The sequence below is a fragment of the Triturus cristatus genome, chromosome 10 (genome assembly GCF_964204655.1).
Source record: "Triturus cristatus chromosome 10, aTriCri1.1, whole genome shotgun sequence".
NCBI lineage: Eukaryota > Metazoa > Chordata > Amphibia > Caudata > Salamandridae > Triturus > Triturus cristatus.
In genome coordinates this window covers 569,099,385-569,124,121 of record NC_140593.1, presented here as the reverse complement: position 1 = coordinate 569,124,121, position 24,737 = coordinate 569,099,385, and the positions used below count along the sequence as shown (strand labels likewise).

Below are 24,737 nucleotides of genomic sequence, written 5' to 3'. Positions count from 1 at the left end.
CTCCCAGCTCTTAGCACATTCCTCTTATCCCTACAAGCGAGCGACACTATCATAGGGGGAGACTTTAATGCGGTAATGGATGGCTCTCTGGACAAACAACCTCCCAGGGACCCCCGAAGCGCCCACGTTAAATTATCAGACTTTGTTGAGGCCATGGGCTTGTTGGCCGTGTGGAGGAAGATCCACCCTGAGGATAGGCAATACACATACCACTCGGGTGTTCATAACAGCCTCTCCAGAATTGCTTACATATTTACGCTGGCGGTGGGACTGGATCACATAACCGAGATCCAGCACCTACCCCGTGGCATATCCGATCACTCACCAATATACATGTCACTCTCCTCCTATGATGTGGTACGCCGGAGAGTGTTCCACATATACCCATGATACCTCCAAAACCGCACAATAAGCAATAAACTACGCACAACCACAAAACATTACTTCACTGACAATGCACAGTGTCCTCCCCAGTAACACTCTGGGAGGCATACAAGACAGTGCTATGAAGCCAAGCGATTTCACGGATTGCCAGGCAAAAAAAAAAAAAAAAAAAAAAAATCGCAGAGACAACATCTGGAGAGTCTTGAACAGGAGGTGGCAGCCGCCGAGGCGAACCATGCGCGTGAGCTGACTCTTGCCACTTAACATGCGCGGAGCATGGCACAGCAGGAATATAAAGCGTATGCGTGGGAGACGGCGAAAGCCAAACTCACGGCGACTAGGCACACTATTTATGAAGCAGGTGATAAGGCAGGCAAACTCCTGGCCAGACTTGCCAAAAAAGAGAGCCAGTAGGTGGATAGCTCAACTCCGTCTGGTGACCGGCGAGATGACAGGAGACCCGCAGCAAATAGCGGACTCCCTCACCTATTATAAGAAGGTATACACGCCGACGGCCACTAACACCCTGAAAGACAACCTCGCCTTCCTTAAGGATATTCGCATGCCCTCATTGTCTGATGAGGCAGTCTAGGCGCTCGAGGCCGAATTAACCGGGGACGAATTAACCTCTGCTATTGCGGCACTCCAACCAGGGAAAGCACTGGGCCCAAATGGCATACCAGTGGAACTCTATAAAAAGATTCCTACACACCTCACGCCCTATTTGCTCGAGATGTACAAGGCTAGCCTAGAGAAGGGTGAACTCACCGAGGACCAGCGACTAGAGACTGTAGTCACAATTCATAAGACAGGAAAGCCGTCGCAAGACTGTACTTCCTACAGGCCAATTTCCCTTATAAATGCCGAAGCTAAGATTCTGGGCAAAACCCTGGCGCTTCGCCTCCAGCCACATCTCGTCACATTGATCCACCCCGATCAATCGGGCTTCATGCCCCACCGGAATACGGCCCTGAACCTTCGTAGGCTCCAGGAAGTCAAAGCTTGTAGTTCCATAATCGCGGAAGATGCAGTCATCCTTTCGCTTGACGCCCGTATGGCGTTCGATATGGTGGAATGGCCTTTTCTTTTCGCTGTTCTCCAACACATGGGATTTGGCCTCGGGCTACACAATCAATTGGTCGAAATCACTGCTATACATCCTCCATGGCCCCCCCCCCCCCCCCCGAAACTACCTTGGAACTGTAAGATACAGATAGCGGAACGGGGTTTTAAATACTTCAGCATATATATCACCTCCCAGACGGCACACTTTGTAGAAGAAAATCTCATGCAGCCATTGGCCCGCTTCCACAGTGACGTTAAGAACTGACGCTCTCTCCCGCTGACGTTGCTGGGTAGAGCAGCGCTTTTCAAAATGATGGCACTGCCCAGATTTTTATACGTCCTGCAAAATACCCCTTTACACATTCCCACCTCCTTTTTTGCCCAGATAAATACTGAAGTCACCAAACTCCTTTGGGATGGTGGGACAGCCCGGATCGCTATAAAAAAATTAACCATGGGGTGGTACGATGGTGGAATTGCCCTACCGCATATACAGACCTATTACTGGGCAGCGCAACTCACTTCAATAAACCAATGGCTACACACGCCTCAGGAGGAACCGGCATTTCAAATGGATCGCTATCTTTTGGGCACAGAAGGGAGAATGGGAGCATTGTATAATAACAAAGAAATCACAATACACAGGCCCTACGGCCCCCACACACACTACAAATCCGGCACGAGGCGCAGAGGGCGTTGGGGTGGGAAGGGAAGCTCACACAGGCGACACCATTATGGGATATTCGTAAACTAGGAAAATTGAAAAACACCAAAGGTTTCCGACAATGGGATCTTATTGGAATCTCCAGGGTGGGGGACCTGTGGCAGAAAGGGAAGGTGGTACCATTCACTCAGTTGCAAAACACATACAAATTGGCGCAAACCGAAACATATAGATATGCCCAAGTCAGTCATGCCTTGAGGGCAGTGATCCCAGCAGACACGCAATTACCTGAGTCCTCCCAACTAGAAGACAGATTACTTACTGACCACCTCCAAGCGAAAGCCATTTCGTGGACTTATCGTAAAATAATAATCAACAGGATCCTACAGTAGCCCTTAAAAGTAAATGGGAGACAGAGCTGGGCTGCCTAGACAAGAGTGACTGGCAGACAGCCTTGATGTCCCCGCGGGAAGTAGCAATTCCCTCCACCCTCCGATTACTCCAATTAAAAATCCTGCACCGCATCTATTACACAAGGCCCCTGCTACACAGAATAGGCAGGGCAAACACTCCATTCTGCCTCCAACAATGCGGTGCGGAGGGTTCTTTTTGGCACACTCTCTGGGACTGTCCACGTATCGCTTCATACTGGACCTCGGTCATACACACTATGTCACAGGTCACTAACGTGGTTATTCCGCTGGCTCCAAAATGTTGTTTACTTAATATCTGGGAGCCCACAGACATGACTCACACAGATCAAGACTGGGTAACGTTGGGGATGGCATTGGCTAAACGAAACATAGCACAGAGGTGGGGTTCGGATCAGTCTCCAACGTCTCAGCAGTGGTGTCAAGACATGGACTACACAATGGTGGCGAAGAAATCTGTCTACGCCCACAGAGGGTGCCCTAAAAAATGGACACGAATCTGGGGCATATGGAACCATTATCGGAGCGACATCTGTGAACCTCCCCCACAAGAGCATGTATCGGACGATAGTGACTAATCTAAGCAAATGGAAGATACAAGACCGGCTGTGTTGGACTATACCCAGGGGATGCTGGGGGGAGGGGGGGGGGGGGGGGGGGGGGGGTTTGATAGAATTGGTGTTCTAAAATGTGAAATTGTGCCATGATTAATAGTGCCCAGATTCTTAATGTATGCCACTGATTATCCAGCATTGTATTGTTGATGTAAGTCAATATTGAATAAAAATACTTAAAAAAAAGACGTCAGCTGCTTAACTAATGAAAGCTACCTCACAACAGTGATGTGAAGGATGGTGGGATTGAAGGATGGGATGGAGGGTTCCTCAATAGGAAAATTGTTTTTAGGGGCTAAAGCTTTGCTTCTTCCACCCTGCCAGTTAACTGGACTTAACGAAGTCACTGAAACAGGAAGCTCACTTCACTTAGCTTCACGACTATTTCAAGGAAAATAAAAAGCATTTTGGGGCAAATAAATGGCACTCTACTTTTTCTACATGCATTATTTGACAAACGTTCCAAATAATATGCTATCCATCTCAAACTAAAAAGCAACGTATGAAAAAAAGCAACGTATGAGTTGGTCAACTAAGCCAAGGGGCAGATTGAACATTCAGGCAGCACGGCCGTAGGAGAGGTATGATCTGCTTATAAAAACGAGGTGCAAAAAAACATTAAAAAATGCATGCTGTTTATTCATAAGCAAAATAAATTAGTTATCCTGGTATACAGGAGGTAGCCAAGCACCTTAATGTAGGTGAGAAATGCATTGAACCTTCTTCAGCTTAACTTACCACTGCTTGGATTTCAAAGCCAGTTCTTTCCAATAATGGAGCTCTTCCCCCACAGAAGCAAAGTTACTGCTCCCTAAGTCCTCCATGATGAAAATGCCATCAGATCCAGGACAGTGATTTCTTTTTCCTACTGAAAAAAAATGTTTATGATCACTTTTTTCACAATTTTACCAAGAAACCCCTCCTCTTTACAGAAATCTACATGCAATATTACACCAGTCTGAAGCATAGAACCACTCGCTAAGTTAATACACATTTATTAAATGTTTATTTTAGTAGGTTGCCAAAGACAATAATGAATTTTTAAATATGAACACTGTTCTGGACATACTAAAAAATTGTCTTAGACTGCTCAAGATAATTCCATAAGCACAGTACCATTTATCAATGCTGTACGTTTATTAGTTAATAAAAACCATAAGCTTTAAAAAAAGACGTACTTCAATCCATTCCTCATAACTATTTCATCAAATTGTAAAAAAAGACAATACATGGCATCAGATTAAACAATAGAAGAAAAAGGCTCTAAGCCTATTCATGGAAAAGCCTCCACTGGGACCTCCCCCTTCTCATACCCCCTAAATAGTAGCAATACCCGGAACAAAAAGGAAAAGACCCAGAGCATGACCATTTGTATTTATATTTATTAAGCGCAACATTCATCCCAAGGGACATCACGGCGTTAGGAAAGAGTTATCCTGATATGGGGAATGGGATTGCGGACAGTTTAAAGGGGTGGGACTTCAGCCAGGATGACAGTAGGTATATTTGGCTATGTTCTAGGGAACATCCAGTTTTTCAATTTCTTCCTAAAGGACAAATATTCATCCGTTAGGCGAAGGTCTAATGGCAGTTGGTTCCAGTGAACGGCCGCCCGTTTAGTGAAGGATCGAGCTCCTGCTCTAACTTTCTTGATCCGTTTGATCTTGGCCAGAGCATGATGGCGAGATCTCAGATTTTGTCTGGGAATATCGCATTCTACTTTATCTTGCAAGATGCAGGGGCCATTCGTATGTAGCGCTCGGTGTCATAATCCTATAAGGTGCCCAAGAAAAAGTAGCATGATCCTGAGGGCACCAACCCTAACCTACCTGCAATAAGAATGATTTCTAGAGAAACCCACCACAGTAGCAGCTAACATTAAAGAATCCCAGGTCAAACACATAATTTTAATGAGCTGCAATATACATGGCAAAATATGAAGTGCCTGCTAAGGTGCAGCATAAAACCCTCCAGGACAACACTCAATCCAACAAAGACATCTATAATATGACAGGTTTAAACTGATTAGGCTAACCATTTGCTTCAGATATGAAAATATTAGATATTAGCTCAAGATACCAACCGATTGGCATCAGGTAGCAGCCAATGTGCTTATCCCTCAACATATTGGAGGCACCATCTTAAACCCTCTACCCACCATAAAGACGAACTTAGAACTGTAAAGTGCATAATGCGTAACAGACATAAGACCACAAAAAGTGCAGAGTGCCTAACGGACGTAGGAGACCAGGAGATACCTCCTGCAGGGTTATAGACTAGCCTTTGTGATATGGGGTAATATGAGAATTGTTTTTACTTCACATCTAGGTACCCACTAGCACCCTACCTTCCCAGTGTCACCATCTTAAACCCTCGCCCCATCATGATGAGGGGCTGTAAAGTGCATGATGCATAATGGGCGTGAGACTACAAGCAGTAAACTGCAAGGTGCATAGTGCCTAATGGACATAAGAGACAAATCTATCTTGCAAGGTTCCAACTAGTCTTGGGACCATAAGCATTTCTGTCCTTAATACACACAAGTATCCAAGAGCAGCCGACCTTCCCAGCGCCATCTGTACACACCCAGTGTCTCCCATTGGTACCTTCCAAGTACAAGCATAGCCGGCATAAAACCAGAAACAATAACCTGTTAAGTGCATAGCGACAAAAGGCCATAGGTGGCAAACAAAACCCGCCTATGGGGCTCCAACAAGACATGGCGGGATAGGGGGTATAAGCATTATCGTTCCTACTTCACACCTAACGAACTTCCTAGCAGCCCCTCTACCAGGCGCAATCTGTGCACGCCCACAGCCTACCATTGGCGCCTTCCCAGCACAGAGGATCTTAAGCCCTAATACTTTGGCCTTGACTTGTCTTTCGTAAATGTCTAGAAACTGCACCAGACAGATGTTCAACTTAATGTTTTTCCGGATTTAAGGACTCCATTGCAGTTGACCTACAAGTTCTTATTTCAAGGGCTATAAGTTCGTTCTGAAGCAGGGCCCTCTGGTGCATGACTAGGTAGAAGTCGAGGACATACAACAATGTTGCCTTTGACGGATGGCATAAACAACACGTCTTGTCTTCCAGTTTACCCTCCTCCTGCAATTTGGACTTTAGGTATATGGTGGGAAACATCCCAGTCTCATTGCCATCGGTTCCTCATAATATTCATAGACAAGGCAACTTCAAAGTATGAAGGAATACGTCACTCCTCATACGATTTTACAGCTAGCCACCCATGTGCTCGCTTGGCTAGTGTTATTGTATCTTCCCACCAACTTTTCAGCCTGAATCTTTTATTCATGATTTTCTTAGAGACTTAGCCGATTGTGTCGAGGTGCCATAATTAACTGAGACAGAGGCTCGCGTCATGTAAATACTTTTTGGAACCATCTTTCCCTATTTGTAAGTTGATTTCTGCCCAAACAAAATGCACCATCCAATCCTTTGCAACTCATTTTGTGACAGCATTTTACGAAGGCCCCTGACCTAGTAAGAGATTTCTTTACCCAGGGAGAATTCTAGTCTGACTTGTGCAAGCGAGGTCGACCTCCGCAGCTGAATAATTCGCTTGTAGGTCTGTGTTGTAAGCTTATCCAATTATTTTGCATCTAGACCAAGCATTACCTCGCCTCCATATGATAATGTCAGGATCAATTTCGACTTGATTACTGTGACTAGGGGCTTATGGTTGTGACCCCTGAGGGTTTTCAACAGGGTTGAAAAGGCGACATTTAGGGCCATTGCTTTCCCTCTGATAACTTCCTTTTGTGGCACATAGGAGAACCTCAAGTCCAGCTTAACATCGAAGCAGACATAGGTGGTTTTTTCTTCTATTGGTGATTCTTTAAGTGGCCATTTGCCTTGTCTGGAAATGTACTGATTTAGCAAGATAACCTTGTTTTTTTCAGGTTGATCTCTAACTGGTTTTCACCTGCATATCCTGCCAGACTGTTGATTAATCTTTGTAACCCTACTCGGTGTTACTTAGGAGTAGCAGATCATCCGCACAGAGGATGCTGAATAAAGGCAGACCACCAAAGCTGATGACATGGGACACCAACTCGTCCAGGGTGGGAGAGAGGTCTGAAACATACAGATTGAATAGTAGGGGCACGAGCACACACCCCTATTTCAGGTCAAACGCTTTACTCCCCTCCCTGCACAGGTGGGTCCCATTCCTGACCTTGATACGGATCCAGGTATTCTTGTATACCAGCCTGATTGCCCTCAAGAGATTTTGCTGGATCCCCAAGTGCTGTAGCTTTCCCACAGCTTATCCCGTGGCACACAGAAACACTGCTTCAAATTAGATAAAACACAGACAACAGCACACGGGTGTCACTTGTTCTTTTCACGACCAATCCTACAGCCATGAGATTAGTTAGGATCCCTTGATTCTTCATTAACCCGGTCTGGTTTAGAAGCAATCTATCTCATTCTAGTGCCCACAAAGACCGATCTTGAAGTAACAGTGTTGAGAAGTATTTAAGGATAATGTCTAGCAGTGCTATCAGGAGTAGCTACTTGGGGACGAGGCTGTGCCTCCTTTAAAAATGGGATAAATAATTAAGCTTCTCCAACTATTCACTATGTTCTCACAGGATAATACGGCATTAAACATCACAGCCAGGTTGTTCGCCTGCATATTTTGTTTAAGGAGTATTTGAAGAATACCATTCAGTCCGGGGGCACAGTTAGAGCATGAATTTTCAATGATCTTGATTATTGAAGATGCACCTTTCATCAATGCAATTATGCATATGCGCTTAAGTGTACACATGCCTCCGGTATTCCCTATACCAGTCAGTAAAAAAGCAAAAATGAATTATGTTAACTTAACCTTTTGGAAAGACATCTTATAGCCCTTAACTTTACATTTTCATTCTCTATCCTGAAGATATATGATTGAAGTGAAAAAAAAGTACAGGTGATGCCATCACGGGAGGCAATTTTACACTTAAGGAGCATTTGTAAACATGTATATTAAGATTGAGAAAAAGGTGTGAAACTTAATACAATGATATACAAATGTATGTTTCCCTTTAAGGTTCACTACACCCTGGACTAGACGCATGGTCATTTGATTATTTCGTGCAAATCTTCACCATAATTCACAAGCTCACGTATGATTCACAGGACATGGAGAAATACCAAGGAATGTGACATTTAGGGAAAACTAGATCTTATTTGAAGAATTTATTAAATCCCCGGGATATTGAGGCCCATGATGCCACGTGATTTCAAGGACGTTTAGGGGAATAATACTGTTAGCACGCTTTGAGCGAGAAGCATCTCTAAAAGAGTATACAACAGACTTCTCCAACAAGTAGCTCGTGAACAACTTGTAGCTCTCCATCTACCTGTAAGTAGCTCTCGTGTGTAAAAACCCAGCTAACTACATTAGAGCTTTTGCCTGGTTAACTTAATATATTTATACCAAAATTGAAGTGTGTTTCAGGGATGAAAATGTTTGTATTTTAAGAAACCATAAGTTCCAAGATATTTTAAGCTGATATTTGAATGCTAAATCATGCAGCATTGTGAGACTGATTACTAATATTACCATGGCATTACCTTGTTGCCAGGGGCATTGCAGTGCTGGCTGTTATGTATTACCCTTGTAGGGGCATTCCAAATTCAGTCTTTTTTTACATTACTGCTGGCAATCCTGCAATCACGTGATCATGGCTACTAATCTTGCATTACCAGCATAGCCACTAATGCTATTTTGCCTTATGTGTACAGCACAAATATTAGTAGCTCTGCATAATTTTCTTTGAACACAAGGGGCTCTTGTTAAAGAAAAGGTTTGAGACCCATGGTATAGAACCACAATCTCCTGGAAACCACAATTCCCAGCTTTACTGGGCTCTGTGCTGTCCACTTCCCACCCTGATTACCAGAGAGACATTTCACCAAACCTATAAACCATAAGGAACCAACAAAACCTGTGTCTTTGAAATTAGCAATTTCATCGCCTCTGCGTCCACTCATCACAGAAATCCATGCACTCGGTCTTCTCCATGTCTTTACTGAACCGCCATACCCAAAGGCCACCTTAAGGCTCAGACCATTATCTCATACCAACCTCCCCTCAAACACGCCAACCACTCTAGGTTAGCACTCTAAACACACAGAATACAGCTACTTAAAAAACACACAAAAAAGGTATTACCACAGGAAAACTACAGCATCACTGATTTAATTGGTCAATGTCACCATGGAATATCAACGTGAAAGGACACATGGACAGGACCCAGTGAAGCTCTAGTCCTCAAACCCAAAGCCTACTACAGTGATACAATGAAGCACTCACTGGCAGTACATAGGCCATCTGAAATGGATGGCGAAAAATCAGATCACCAGAACAACCAACCCAAAACTTCCCTCTATTCATAGAAAACACAAACAGATAAAGCACCAACGCACACATCAGAGAAGACTGCAACAAAATAAATGGCGTTCCAAAGCCCACCTTACAGGTAACCCAGCCTCAGACCCAACCATGCCCTACTCACACCACAAACGGAAGATAAGTGTTTTGTCAGTATGCAGAGTACATCATATATCTGGCAGGCAGCACCAAGCAAATCGCCAATGTTCCTCCCATCACATCAAGTAATATTTCCGCGTGAACGCATGTCAACCTACACTCCATCCCAAACCTACGCTTTCTGTGAAAATCAACACATAGTAAGAGGATCAGGAGCTATTTGCATGATCTTTACTCCTTGACATCAGAAGGATTTTCTGGCTATCACCCAGTTTTAGTCTGGTGTGCCAGGAAGTACCCAACTTCTTGTACCCAACAGTTAACGTTGAGGATTATGTGTCAAAGATGGAATCATTAACTGTGTATTCAGGGGTGTAGTTTTGGACTAAAAAATGACATAGAAAGGAAACAATAGGTTTGCCAAAAGACTTGAACAGGTATGTGAATGAGGTGTAATACTACTAGATGTGTGGTTTGACCTTGTATGTTTACACAGAATGTATATTTAGACAGGTTTTAATAGATAACATGTATTTTTTTCCTTCTAATTACAAAAACATGTCAAGTATTACAGTGAATCTGAAAAGAAAAGCCACTAAAAAAATAGAAAACACGCAACAAGTAAACAAAAAGAGGGAAGAATTAATGGAACGCTGACATGCATTAAACAATATACGAGCGAAAGAAAAACCGGTCTAACCACAAAAGCTATACAACCAGAGTATTTAAACCCAAGTCTTGAAGAAATGCCCTTTGTGATACCGTGTCACCTGACATCCCACGGCGCGCAGCAACTGCTTAGCTCGTGAAATGTAAATAACACACATCCTCAAAGTATATTACTTCCTTTATTCTCAACTCTGCCTACTGGCAGGAAAGCTAAAGAGACAGTGCCTTACAAGATCAAGATTCCCCATCAACTTTTAGAATGTGTAAAGATGTCATGCATAGACGCCTGCTGTCAACTGTGAATGTACTAGCCTGTTAACATACTCCTGTTTTGCTGCAACTACGTGCTGCCCTGTACATGTTCATATTATTGTATGATGCAAATCTGTAAATAAAAAAAAATTAAAAAAGATTCTCCATCAACTGCCCCCCGAACTCTCACATCCCATTCATCCTACATCACAATGGAACTCTGCACATTCCAAACCAGAGTGCAGCAACACCACAGCTTACAACTAAATGGTGGACTCCAGATTGTTATATTTACTGTTTTTATCAAAACACAATTAAAAGGGCAAAGCAGGGATTATCATTGAACTTGTAAGGAAAGGGCTGCCCACCAGGATCCAGTCCTTGTTCGTGAACCATCTGTTTAAGGTACAAGCTAACATTAATGCTGGACTCTCGGGAAAGAATTAGCAATCAATAAGTAAATGGGTTTTTCCCTCTGCCATGAACGTTTAAGAGACAGTGCAGTGCGACAAAAACACAACAGTACGTCCCCACCGATGAGTCGGTTCTCTGATATGGACAGGCCTCACCATCTACTCGGCATGTCCACAGCACTGTCACTGCCAGCTTTAGGCGGTTACCTATAGTGTAAGAGGCTTATGTGTGCACTGCAGGCACATTACTGAGTGAATATAACCTGGTCCATTTGCAGCTCACTGCCCTTAACCACCCCAGCTACCTACCCAGTTCACTCACAGCCGTGCCCTGGTGCAGTGCTCTGCTTCCCTCTCACCCCACTTCAAGGTCACAAACTATGTATTTGCTCCCACACCACACAAACACCTTCACTTCACCACCTCCCACATCACTGGACTGCAGTACTCGATCTCCTCATTCTTTATTCCCATGCGTTGTAGGCCCACCTTTAGCTCCTCCGTTTCTCTCTCCCCACAAAATCTATTTCGTGTCCACTTAATGTCTCTTCCTATGCAGCCCTTGAGCTCTCACTGCAGTGTGCTCTAGTGTGAATCTCACGCTGCCAGACCACTGACCTGGGAATATTACTTCGGTAATTCGCTTTGTCACTCCCGGTACCTGCAGCTCACTTCTCACTGCTCCCTTATCCCCTCTGAATTAGTTTCCACAGTTTGTCTTGTCCCAACTGTCACTCCCTACCTTCCTTCGACTATTAGCTCCTCTCTCCCTCTGCCTCAAACCTCTACAGTACCTCCATGTAACCGCATCACAGTCTGCCCCACTCTTTCCCTTCTAGTCTCGGATTTTGGAATCACATAAAGCACTGTGTGTCTTCTATGTCTCAGTCTGCTCAATTCATGTAATTGATAAATTAAACACGCTGGTTATTTAAACCCGCGTGTTCAATTTCTAAACTAGCTATCTTTCTTAACCCAAGCATTTTCAGTACATGAAGTTCTTTTTAGGTGAGGGCTCTCTGGCAACAACTACCCAAAAGCAGAGGGTGCAATCCTTCTAGCTTCTTCCTCAAGATTGTTTGCGACCTGTAGGGTTCTCTTTTACAACAGCCAGTTACAACAAGCATGTGAAATGCAATAGGTCTCGCATTATTTAAAGTTTGAGCTATTGGCTTTGCATTACTATTTGCAATGCCAATAGATCAAATTTTCAGTAATGTGAGACCTACTGGATTGCACATGCTTGGTTAATCTTGATCTTACCTCCTGATCCCAGGAGTTCTACAGCAGGCCAGTGGCTTGTAGAAAAGGGTCTAATTGTTCCCTCTCCAGATAATGACATGGTTGGACACTGCATTTGCTAGAGAAAGGGGGGGGTGGGAGGGATTGCGAGCAAGGTGTAAAGAGATGGCCAGAGCTGGCCAACCTTAAGAATCAATTGAAGATATCCGCTGGGAGGGAACGAAGCACCAAAAGGTGGGACAAATGCACAATATTTTACCTACCCGAGAAAAGGAATTTTAAAAAGCACCCCAACTACCTAACCAAAAGTGATGGGTGTGTCCAAGTCCAATAGCCCTTATACCGAATACAGCATGCCTCACAGAGCAATGCATGCGCTGCCCAGGCTCAACCTAAAAAGGGACGTCTGGCTCGTTGAACAGCTGGAGCGCCAGTATAAAAACAAAGACGCAGGATGTCATTAGCAGAAAGGATCACACTAACCCTCCCATTCTCCCCTTGCTTGTGTTGCTGGGGTATACAGCGGACATCCCCAAGATACACAAACTTCACTGCTATGGGTTAACTGCTGGCCAAGCGAAGGGTGGCCTGCAGGTGGGGCAGGGTGAGGGCTCCCAAGTTCAAAGACTGGTTGCACGATTTTATACACAGTAAAGACCGTTGCCGGTTACGTGCCGCCCCAAGGATATTTGGGGGCCGCTGCTGTCTTACCTCTGGGCATTACCAAAAAAGGGGTTTTGGCTCTTTATCAGCAAGGCTGAGCCTATTTATCAATAAACATGTGAGATGCAAGTACTGATGTTGCTTCACTATTTTTTTTTACTGGGATACAAAAAATCATTCAATGTGGCCCAAGGTAGCTATTCCTTATTTCTTTATCATTATTTTTAAATAGAGAAGTTTTTTTCTTTTTTCTTGTGTTAGTTTTTTCTTACATTATGTAAAATACTTTTAAATACTACAACCATCACAATATACTCAAAAAAAATCATTACAATCATGACTAAATTATATAAAATGAAAATGGGTGGGCTCACGTGACTTTTATGTAATACGTCCTTGTTCACGGTGACTTGGTATATGTAGTCTTCAAAGAGCCAGATTCTAAATAGTAATTTGATGCCGAATGTGTAGTAATTGTATATTGCACGCTTGTAACATGCAGGAATGCGCAATATCACAGAAACTTTGTGTAGAAAAACAATTGTCGACACTATTAACCACAAGCTTATGTTATACAATATGAAGAGGTGGCAACTAACGCGTTCGCATAAAAACAAAATTCGAATTGTCAAATAACGGTTTATTAGCCAGCTGTTTGAGGAAAATATTACGTCAGTTCAAAAAGAAAAAACAGAAGAAACCAATCTGAAACCCATCTATATTAAGTGTTGGTTCTACATTTATAGATTGTAGATCTGAGATAGTTCATTGAGTCCATTGACTGCAGTGTCAAATTTTACTATTAGCATAGCTTACCTTTGTATCAATTTGCGATCCAGGTCTCCTCCACGAGGGTCTTAATCAATCTTAGATAACACAGTCCATGCAAGATCTTTCTCAACACGGTTGTGACTGATACAATAGTTAACATCGGTGCAGTTTGAACTTTTTTCCGAATCCTTGACTTGTGCTGAGAGAAATCCTTTGACGGACTTCTTGGTTCGTTTTTCCAACGTACAATTTGGGACATGGACATAAAATTCCATACACCACATTTTTCGATTTGCAGTTGCTAAATGTCTCATCTTTCCAATGTACATTTTTGTGTGAAAATAGTGAGCCTTCTATGGTTTGGTTACTGCTAACATACATGCTGCATTTATGATGTCCTTTTATCGGCGGTAAACTCAATTGTTCACGTAACATGCTTTTTGATGATGTAGCTAATGCTGCTCGAACCACTTGGTTTGCTAAACTGCTTTCTTTTTTTAATGCAAACAGAGGAGGGTTTGCAAGAGAGGAGTCCAGGTTTTTTAGCAAATGCCAATTTTGATGGATTATTTTTTTCAAATGGTTGGTATTCGAGCAAATTGTAGTCACATAAACTGCTCGATCAAGAAATGGTTTTTCTCTCTTTTCTAAAAGTGCTTCTCGTGGTGTCCACCACGCTCTTTTTGCAAGATTCTTTAACAGTTTTCTTGGATATCCTCGGTCTTTCAGTCAAATTATTTGCGTGGATAGTGTATTCGTCTTTAAAAGAACAGTTACGTTTAATCCTTAAAAACTGACCGTAATGAATATGCTACTTACCAGTATGCATCTGTTCTTGGCATGTAGGGCTGCTGACATTCATATCTGTGCATAGATCGCCGCCTAGTGTTGGGTCCGGATGTTTGCACGTTGTTGTCCTGGAAGAGTCTTCGAAGTATCCTTGGATAGGTGACTCCTCCCCTGGACTACAGTGCGCATGGGCATCCTCTCCATCCTCAGATTGTTTTTCGCCATTGTGGCAGTGATGGAGTAGATACAGAAAGTGATGACCATGCTTGCAATAATTCTGAGAGCTGCAGCTGCGACAGGCGCCGGGGAGGAGGGAGGGCGATATGAATGTCAGCAGCCCTACATGCCAAGAACAGATGCATACTGGTAAGTAGCATATTCAGTTCGAGGCATGTGGGCTGCTGAATTCATATCTGTGCATAGAATACATAGCAGTGCCCTCTATTGGCGGCGGCTACCCGTGCCAGCTGCAGCGGTCTGAAAAAGTGTTTTGAGAACAGCCTGTCCTACAGCTGCCTGCTGTTTTGACTGCACATCTACGCAATAGTGTTTTGTAAATGTGTGTGTAGTGGACCATGTGGCTGCTTTGCATATATCATGCAGGGGAATGTTTCCTAGGAAGGCCATGGAAGCCCCCAACTTGCGTGTTGAGTGGGCTCGTGGTGGAATAGTTAATGTGCGTTTTGCCTTTTGATAACAGATTTGAATACACTTAACTATCCATCTGGCTATCCCTGCTTTGGAGATGGCGTTACCTTTGTGGTGTGGGGCAAAGGCAACGAACAGTTGTTTTGTCTTCCTGAAGGGTTTAGTCCTGTTGATGTAGTACATGAGGGCCCTCCGTACATCTAGTGTATGTAATGCCCTCTCTGCAACAGTTTGTGGGTTTTGGAAGAAAACGGGCAGTTCAATAGTCTGGTTCATGTGGAACTGCGATATTACCTTGGGCATGAATTTGGGGTTGGTACGTAGTACGACCCTGTTGGCGTGAACCCGAATAAATGGCTCTTGAACGGTTAGTGCCTGGAGTTCACTAACTCTTCTTAGGGAAGTGATCGCTACCAGGAAGGCTACTTTCCAGGTAAGGAATTGAATCTCGCATGAGTGTAGAGGTTCAAAGGGTGGACCCATCAGGCGTGTGAGGACCAAGTTGAGGTTCCACATTGGAGCCGGTGGGTGACTAGGTGGAATGACTCGTTTGAGTCCTTCCAAGAATGCTTTGATGGCAGGCACTCTGAAGAGAGAGAGGTGCTGCCTGGTTTGCAGATAGGCTGATATTGCGGTCAAATGGACCCGTATAGAGGTGTACGCCAGATTGCATCGGTATAGGTGTAAGAGGTAACATATGATGTTGTGGATGGATGCGTCCAGCGGGTTAATGTCATTATTACCGCAATAAATGACGAACTGTTTCCATTTGGCTGCATAGCAAGCTCTTGTAGTGGGTCTCCTGGCCTCCTTGATGATGTCCATACAGTCAGGTGGCAGATTGAGATAGCCAAACTCTAGGACTTCAGGAGCCAGATCGCCAGGTTCAGCTGTTGCGGATCTGGGTGCTGAACCTCTCCATGGTTCTGCGTCAAATGCGCGGGTTTGATCCGCAGCCTTTGATGCGGTACCACGGAAAGTTCGAGGAAGGTGGTGTACCACGGCTGGCGTGCCCACGTGGGAGCAACTAGGACGAGTGTCAGGGAGTGTTGTCGGAGTTTGCGAGCCACCAGCGGTATCAACGGTGCTGGAGGAAAAGCGTACGCAAATTTGCCGGACCAGTTCATCCATATCGCATTGCCCTGCGACTGCGGGTGTGGGAATCTGGCGGCGAAGCTTTGGCATTTTGCGTTTTCGCTTGTCGCGAATAGGTCTATTTCTGGGTGACCCCACTGCTGGAAGTACGGTTGGAGTACCGATGGGTGTAACTCCCACTCGTGCATCTGGTGGCTGTGTCTGCTGAGCAGATCCGCCATCTGGTTGTCCTTGCCGGGGAGGTGTTCCGCCATGAGGAACATGTTCCTCTGAATGGCCCACTTCCACATGCTCTGAGCCAGATGAGACAACTGTGGAGAGTGTGTCCCTCCCTGCTTCTGTATGTAGTACATTGCGGTCATGTTGTCCGTCCGGATCAACACGACCTTGTTGCACAGATGTACTTTGAAAGCCTTCATGGCCAGGAAGATTGCCATCAGTTCCAGAAGGTTGATGTGCATCTTCTTCTGTTGTGTCGTCCATAGTCCCTGCACTGTGTAGTGGAGTACATGAGCTCCCCATCCCTGGAGAGACGCGTCCGCTGTCAGTACTATTTGTGGAACAGGCTCTTGGAACGGTCGGCCCTTGCAAAGGTTTTGTGGATTCCACCAATGCAGAGAGTTGTATGCCCGACCGCTCACCAACACTAGGTCTTTCAACTGTCCTTGAGCCTGATTCCACTGACGTGCTAGGCACTCCTGAAGTGGGCGCATATGTAATCTCGCGTGCGGGACTATGAAGATGCAGGAGGCCATCATGCCTATCAACTGCATAAACACTCGCGCTGGAAGCGAGTGGTTGGGTCTGAACTTGGAGATGAGCGCTTGTATGCCGTTGATCCTCACTAAATTTGGCTGAGCTGTGGCCGCCAGAGTGTCTATAGTCGCACCTAGGTACTGTTGTACGTGTGCGGGCTGGAGATGAGACTTTGGGTAATTTAGTGAGAATCCCAGACTGTGAAGAAGGTGAATGGTACGGGACACGTGGCTTGCACATTGCTGGGCCGATCTCGCTTGAACGAGCCAGTCGTCTAGGTAGGGGTAGACGTGTATGTGCTGTCTCCGTAAATGTGCCGCCACCGTAGCTAGGCACTTTGTGAAAACCCTGGGCGCTGTTGTCACGCCGAAGGGAAGGACTTTGAACTGATAGTGCTGCCCTTGAACAGTGAACCTGAGGTATTTTTTGTGTGAGGGGTGGATGGGTATGTGAAAATACGCATCCTTGAGGTCCAGTGATGCTAGGAAGTCTCCCTGCTGGAGAAGCGGAAGGACTTGCTGTAGAGTGAGCATGTGAAAGTGCTCCGAAAGAATGTACTGGTTCAGGGGTCTCAGGTCTAATATAGGCCTGAGCGACCCGTCCTTTTTTGGAATTAAGAAGTAGAGGGAGTAAACCCCCGTGCCCCGCTCGTGGACGGGTACGACCTCGATAGCGCCTTTTAGAAGCATACTTTCTACCTCTTGCTGTAAGAGCGTCAAGTGCTCTGAAGACATAGGACGGTTTCTTGGTGGTATTGTGGGTGGAGTGGAAGTTAACTCCAGACAGTAACCGTATTTTATAATATCTTTGACCCACCTGTCCGTGGTGATGGAGTTCCACGTGGACAGGAACCGTTGTAGCCTTCCCCCGACAGGTGTTATGTGGTCGGGAGGAAGGGAGAGGGCGTCACTGCTTGTTCTTGGGGGAGGACCTGGTGTTGCCGTAGCCACGTCCTCTGCCCTTGGTACTGGAGCCACGATAGCCACCTCGGGTGTTCTTATTGTAGGTGGTCTGCGTATTACCCTTGTTATATGTTTGTTGTGACCCCTGTCCTCTGCCTGCTCCCTTGTTTCCGGGGCGACGAAAGGAGCCGCTCCGAAAGGACTGAGTTTGTAGGGCGCCCATGGACTTTGCAGTGTCCGTGTCCTTTTTTATCTTCTCGAGGGTGGCGTCAACCTCAGGCCCGAACAAAGAGTCGGGGTTGACAGGCTGATTAAGGATATTGTTTTGTACCTCAGGCTTGAATACTGAGATACGTAGCCAGGCGTGACGTCGTAGGATGACGCTAGTGTTGATGGCCCTGGCAGCCGTGTCAGCAGCGTCTAGTGCACATTTGATGGCAGCATTTGTGAGTAGCTGTCCCTCTCTGATAAGGATTTCTGCACCTTCTTTGTAGGGGTCAGGGAGGTGTTGAAGGAGTTGCTCCATTGTGTCATAGTGCGCCCTATCGTAGCGAGCGAGGAGCGCTTGAGTGTTAGCTATGCGCCATATGCTTGCAGCTTGTGCGGCAACTCGCTTGCCGGAGGTCTCCAGCACCTTGGACTCCTTGTCCGGGGGAGGAGCGTCACCCGTTGTCTGCGAGTGTGCCCTCTTGCGGGCATTCGCCACAACGATGGAGTCGAGTGGTAATTGTCCTCTGATGTAAGTAGGATCCCCAGGTGCTGATCTGTATTTCTTATCGATCCTGGGGTTTATCACTCGTGCCCTGGTGGGTTCCCTGAAAATGTCAGTGGCTGGCTTAAGGACCCCCTTCAACATTGGCAGAGTTTTTACATGTCTTTCTGAGGATGCAAAGGTGTCCATTAGAAAGTCATCTTCGATGATATCAGAGTGAAGCTGTACATCATGGTTGTTCGCCGCCCGTTCAATCAGAGCGTTGAACGCCGCAGTATCCTCTGTGGGTGACGTTTTTGCCCCATATAGTTGTGGGTCCTGTGCATCAAGAGGTGCACTGGGGTCTGCAGGGTCGCCCCAAGTTTGGTCAGGGTCCTGCTGGTCATCAGGGTCCGTGTCCACATGGTAGGGGACTTGTTCACCCATGTAGTCCTCCAATGCATCCGTGTCGGAGCGTGTGGGGGAGGCCCGGTGTGGATCCTGGTAGGGTGAATGAAAGGGTTCATACAGGAGAGGTTCTGTGTCCACAGGCAGCTTCCTCTTTAGCGGGATCCTGAAAGGTTCCAATGGCGGTTCCGAAGTTATCCTTCGGTCGTGGAGAATCATCCTGCCAGTGTCGGCGTCGATGACGCGTGACGGTGACGGCTCGACAGGCGTAACCGCAGTTTTGGTGGCCTGTGTCCTGAGTTGAAACGCCTTCGGGATTGTGGATGGAGGCAAGCCGAAGGTAATGCTGGTCGGCACCGACGAAACCGCTGGATCGATCGAACCCGACTGGTCCTGGAGGGCAGCCTTGGTTTTGCAGCCTGGCATTGCGCCAGGCCGTACTCGGGGCGCCTTAGAGGTCGTGGCCCCCGCCAGGGTCGTCGAGGCGGCTGCAGATATCTTCTGCGCCCGTGGTGCATCGAGCCGAGGTGCGGAGATCACCGTCGACGTCTTCGACACGTGAGGTTTCGGTGTCGTCGAGGGGGTGCTGCGAGGCGTAGCAGGCGGGACGGCCCTCGGTGTCGGTGGCGTCGACGCCGGTAACCGAGCAGGTTTTTCGGCGCCGATGGCCTTCTTCCGTTTGTCGACTCCCATGTCGCCCGTCTCGAGTTCGGCACCGAAGTCCCCCTTGGTGCGGTCGGTGCCGACACGGTGCGCCGGCGTCGAAGGTGTTGAAGGCCTCGATCCGACTAGCGCCACTTTCAGTTTCGGTTTCGTAGGAACCTGAGCAGCTTTCGGTTTCGGTTTCGTGGAAGGGAAACCAGCTGGCTTAAGCGGTAATGGCTGCCGCTGAACGTCCGAGGCCGGGCCCGAGGGCGGGGCCGAAGGACTGCGTGATAGGTCTCGGGTAAGGCCCGAAGGCGATCCCTCGACCGGAGCCATAGTCTGTGGCACTGGTGAATTCTCGGTTTGAACAGGTAGGCCTTGTTCATCATCGGAGCTACTCTCTTCGGCCCCTAAGGCCTCCTCGTCGTCTCCTACCTCGGTGTCGTCTTCACCTCTGTGGAAGAGTGACTCGTCGGCCTCGTCCGATCCGGGTTCTTGGTCGGAAACGGGACTGGAGGGTAAGACTTCTACTTCTTCGACGTCGTCCGCGTCGTCGAAGATGTCAGCTGGGGCCGGTGCCGCGTGCTGCGCTTCGAGCCTCGCCGCTCGACGATTCCGCAGAGTCTTCTTTGAACGGAACCGGGCACAGGCCATACATGTCGACTCGTCGTGGTCCGGCGAAAGGCATTTGTTGCACACCGGATGGACGTCGATGTGTGGGTACTTCGCATTACATACCGGACACCTTTTGAATGGCGTCCTCGATTCCATCGTCGAAGTAGTTGATGGACAGGTAAATGCGAACAAAGTCGGTGCTGGAAGTTAGTAAACTAACAGAGAGTATCGAAAACCGATCGATAAACAGTACCGACGCGAACTAAAGGCCTCGACAAAATTTTTTCCTAACTTGAGCTAAGATAGCACATCCGAACCCAATGGCGGAAAAAAACAATCTGAGGATGGAGAGGATGCCCATGCGCACTGTAGTCCAGGGGAGGAGTCACCTATCCAAGGATACTTCGAAGACTCTTCCAGGACAACAACGTGCAAACATCCGGACCCAACACTAGGCGGCGATCTATGCACAGATATGAATTCAGCAGCCCACATGCCTCGAACTGTAGATTATCACACAAATTTCGTGGATGATGAGTTGAGTAATGCAATGCCTTGTTTTTGTCTGTCGGTTTCTGGTGGAGGGTGGTGGCTAAATTCCCATAGGAGGCATACACTTCCACATCTAAGAAAGTCATTCTTTGAATGGAATAATTCAGACTGAATTTTGTATCAGCTGACCTTGAGTTAAGCCATCCATGAAATTGAAGCAATTTTTCTGTGTTCCCTGTCCACACCATGAAAATATCATCGATGTAGCGTACCCAGTTTGTAATCCATTGGACAAACGGGTTGCTGTCATCGATGTATCTCTCTTCAAATTTGGCTCTATACAGAACTGCTAGCTCCGGCGCGAAGGGACAGCCCATCGTGGTGCCTTTAATTTGGAAATAAAAATAGTTTCCAAATTTAAAATAATTTTTTCGAAGGGCAAAACTCGCCAGTTTCATAATGAATTCTGTTGGGACTCTCTGCTTTGTTCTTTTCTCTAAAAAGGATTCTATTGCATTCAATCCATCTTCCTGTGGTATCTGAGTGTACAATGAAACTACATCAAGTGTAACCATTAAGTGTGTACCTGTTTCAAAAACCATATTCTGAACTTTATTTAAAAAGTCTGTTGTGTCGCGGAGGTAAGATGGTACCTCTTGCATAAACGGTTTGAAAAAGAAATCAACATACTTTGATATTGGTTCCAATACTGACTCACATCCCGACACGATCGGTCTTCCTGGTGGATGGGTTTCGTCCTTATGCACTTTCGGCAAAATATACAGTAGAAGAATTTGTGGATGTTTCTTAATTAAAAAGTCGAATTCTTTTTGGCCTACAATTCCCTGGTCAAAACCATCTTTTAGGATTGAAAGGAAATCCTTTTGAATTTCCACTGTTGGGTCTTTATTGATTTTTCTATAACATTCCTCCATGTTCAATTGTCTTTTGACCTCTGCTGTATAGTCACAGGTACACCATATCACAATTGAGCCCCCTTTATCTGCTTGTTTTATAGTTATTGGAGGGTAATTTTTCAATTTGGTGATTGCCTCTTTTTGATCCTTGGATATGTTGTACTTTACATACTTTTTCTTTTCCATATCAGTTATAGCTGAGAGAACTCTTCTTTCAAATATAAGCACTTCTCTGGGAATTTTGCTGGAAGGAGGGCAGAATGTCGATCTATTTCGAAGTCCAGTCACTTCTGTATTATTAGAAGTTGGGTTTTCAGAGAAATAAGTTCTCAGGCGAATCTTCCTACAAAATTCAATGATTTCAGATTTCATCTTAACAAAGTTTTATTTTTAATTGGAATGAAGAACAAGCCTTTACTTAAAATACTTTCTTCTGCTTACCTCAGGGAGCACTGTGACAGTGACCAGGAACCGTCGCCGCAAAATACCCAGGAGGGTGTCACTTGAGTACAGCATAGCAGTATGTAGCATTGCCTGACTGGAATGAGAACTTTGTATACAGCTCGACTGGAGGGGCGCCGGGTGGGGCACTGGACATGTCTGTCGCAGAACTCCTTATGCTCCCTGTCAAGGCTAAACACTGGGAGGTGCGAGCGGTATATTTTGCAACATGCAATATTACCTTTACCCTGATTGGATCGTATGTGATGATCACTATGCACGTGCAAGATTAATGCTTTTCTGTGTATGTACCATGCATTGACTACTTCATGCAAAAATTGTGAGCCCATTTCAATGTTTGATAAAACATAATAAAGTTTAAAAAAAAGACACCGGATGTGAGCAGGGTCAGCGCCCCGGACAGGTGAGGGGTGGGGTTTCCTTTTACCGAAAGGTACTGCCATGTACAAGGGACCACGAGAAATGGGTGGGCATGTGACATACCGCAAAAAGAAGACCCCTTCCCTTTCTACCAATACGCTGTGTAGGTGGGGCTGACAAAGCAACATAGTATGCTTTGTGTGAGGTGGTAGTGGGTGCATAGCAAAACCTGTGTTTCTGCTGTGCATTGAGATGACAAGACTACACACACATCATCCACGTGATGGAGTGTCTCTCACCCAAGTGATGGGGTGTCTCATTTCCACTATTTTTTACAGTATAATGTTCAAACTGGTCGGTGTTTCTAGACGACTTGGCATTAAAATGCTAATTGTACTTGAACTTTCTCTTCACGTTGTTTTGTATTGCATAAGTGTTTTATTGTTTCCTTACAGGATCGTGGGCAATTTTAAATAAAGTAGGGTTAGGTGACAGTCTGAACCGTCCACATGCTGATACTTTAATATATGAAAATAGCTATAGTTTAGGATATTTGTAAGTGCACTGATGTAGTCTTTACTAGATTTGGTGATCATTGTTAACACTCCTTTTTTTTTTAACATAGCGCTAGACAATTGCCTATATGACATTGTCAGGTATTATCGAAGAGATTGTCGCTTGTGTTTTGGGAATTGTATTATGCCCACTAACACTGGTCTATCTCTTGTGACCTCAGTAACTCTACCAATATATTGGTGATACCAGAAGCCATCGTGGTGAGGTGGGTGACCCAGGATCACACAATTTAGCAAAAGGGGAGGTAGGGTTTTGAGCTCATTCTACAAATCAGACTCCGGAGCCAACGCCTGTGTAGTCCAGTTTCCGGGCTTATAGGAGAGGACAACGCTTAGTACATAGTTGCCTTTCAACAGATGAATTAGTACACTACTTTCAATAAAGCGAACTAGTAGATTTATGTAGTAAAGACCCACTTGCTTGTTATTATCTGTTAGTGGAATCTCACAGCTGAGAGATTCTACAGCATTGTTTGAATGTGGAACATTCCTGGGAGGGCAGTTGAGGACTAGCTAACAGGGAATCGGTCCACTTCCAGAAGTTGTCTATGAATAAAGAGACTTCCTTGTGCATACTTCGTTGTCCTGTACCATCTGTTTACAAGATTGTTGGCGATGAGCTTTCCAGCGGCATGTGGATAACGACAACAGCAGCTGCAACCAGCGAGAGTGACTGCTGAGGTGCGAACCTGCACAAGTAGCAGAGAAGTTTATACAAATGGCAAAAGTGTTTTCTGGAGGTTGTGTGGCAGCAGGTTACCTCTTCCCAAAAGTAGGTGAGGAGAGTGTGGACCCTGCAGGATCCAGAATGGGCAACAAGTACGTCATACTCTGACGTATTACCCGACGACAGCCATTTCCTTTTCTTCCGCGCGGTGGTGAGCTGGCGCGGTCTAGACTCTTAATGTGAGACGTTGACGTGCCCTCCATATTCTGAGTACTTGTAGTGAAGCGACGGAGCAGAGACACAGCATGCTTATGTGACCTCCATATGGTTTGCATTTTTGTGAATCAGCTGAGACGAGAAACAGCAGTTGACGTGACCTCCATAGTGTTCGTTGTGAAATAGCGAAGCAAGGACAGTGGCGCGCCCTGCTTGTCATTCGCAGAGTGATCCGTCACCATGATCCAGCAATCCACCTTGGAGCAACAGCCTTTCACATCTCATACGCAAGGAGCATTCAGGTTATTGGTTGCATTTTTGGTGATGCGCACACCTTGTTTGACAGCGCACTCCCCCTGTTTAGCAGTGAATTTTTAGTGATGCGCACACCAGGTAGTTTGTCAGCGCATCTTCGGTGTCCAGTCATCCTGCTTGTTTTCTACTGATTATGGAAGGGTGCATGACAGTTGTATACTCACATTTCTTATATCTGCTGTCAGTTGTAAAAAAACTGTTTCCATATTTATTTTCATAATACTTCAATTGCCATAGTTACAATCATGTGAGAAGCTTCAGAAAGTCCATTTAGTTAAGTGTACCTCTTTTACATGTTTCAGTGACTGCCACCGTGTTTCTTAGTTATTATCATAAACAGTGATTCCTGTGGAATAATACAGAGAATCTATACTGGTAAGTAATTGCACAATCGAAATGGAAAGGGTTAGAGTGTTGTCACAGGGAAAAAGGAGCAAGTACACTTTTTTTTTTACACTATCTCAGTTTGTGTTTTATATATTTTTTCAAACAACATAAACAGAAGAAATAA

The 24,737-nt window shown here is 45.6% G+C and overlaps 1 protein-coding gene across 2 annotated transcripts in view; it reads right to left on the bottom strand.

Annotated features, from left to right (window-relative positions):
• LOC146789746 (nuclear distribution protein nudE homolog 1-like) overlaps positions 1 to 24,737 on the bottom strand; it is a 302,682-nt gene that overhangs the window by 209,522 nt on the left and 68,423 nt on the right. Inside the window, exon 2 of one of the 2 annotated variants that reach the window (XM_085632077.1) lies at positions 3,897 to 4,023. In XM_085632077.1, coding sequence (XP_085488203.1) covers positions 3,897 to 3,982 — 86 coding nt within the window. In that variant the 5' untranslated portion in view covers positions 3,983 to 4,023. Of the gene's footprint in view, positions 1 to 3,896; positions 4,027 to 24,737 lie in introns of both variants that reach the window. The other variant, XM_085632076.1, reaches the window with a different exon arrangement.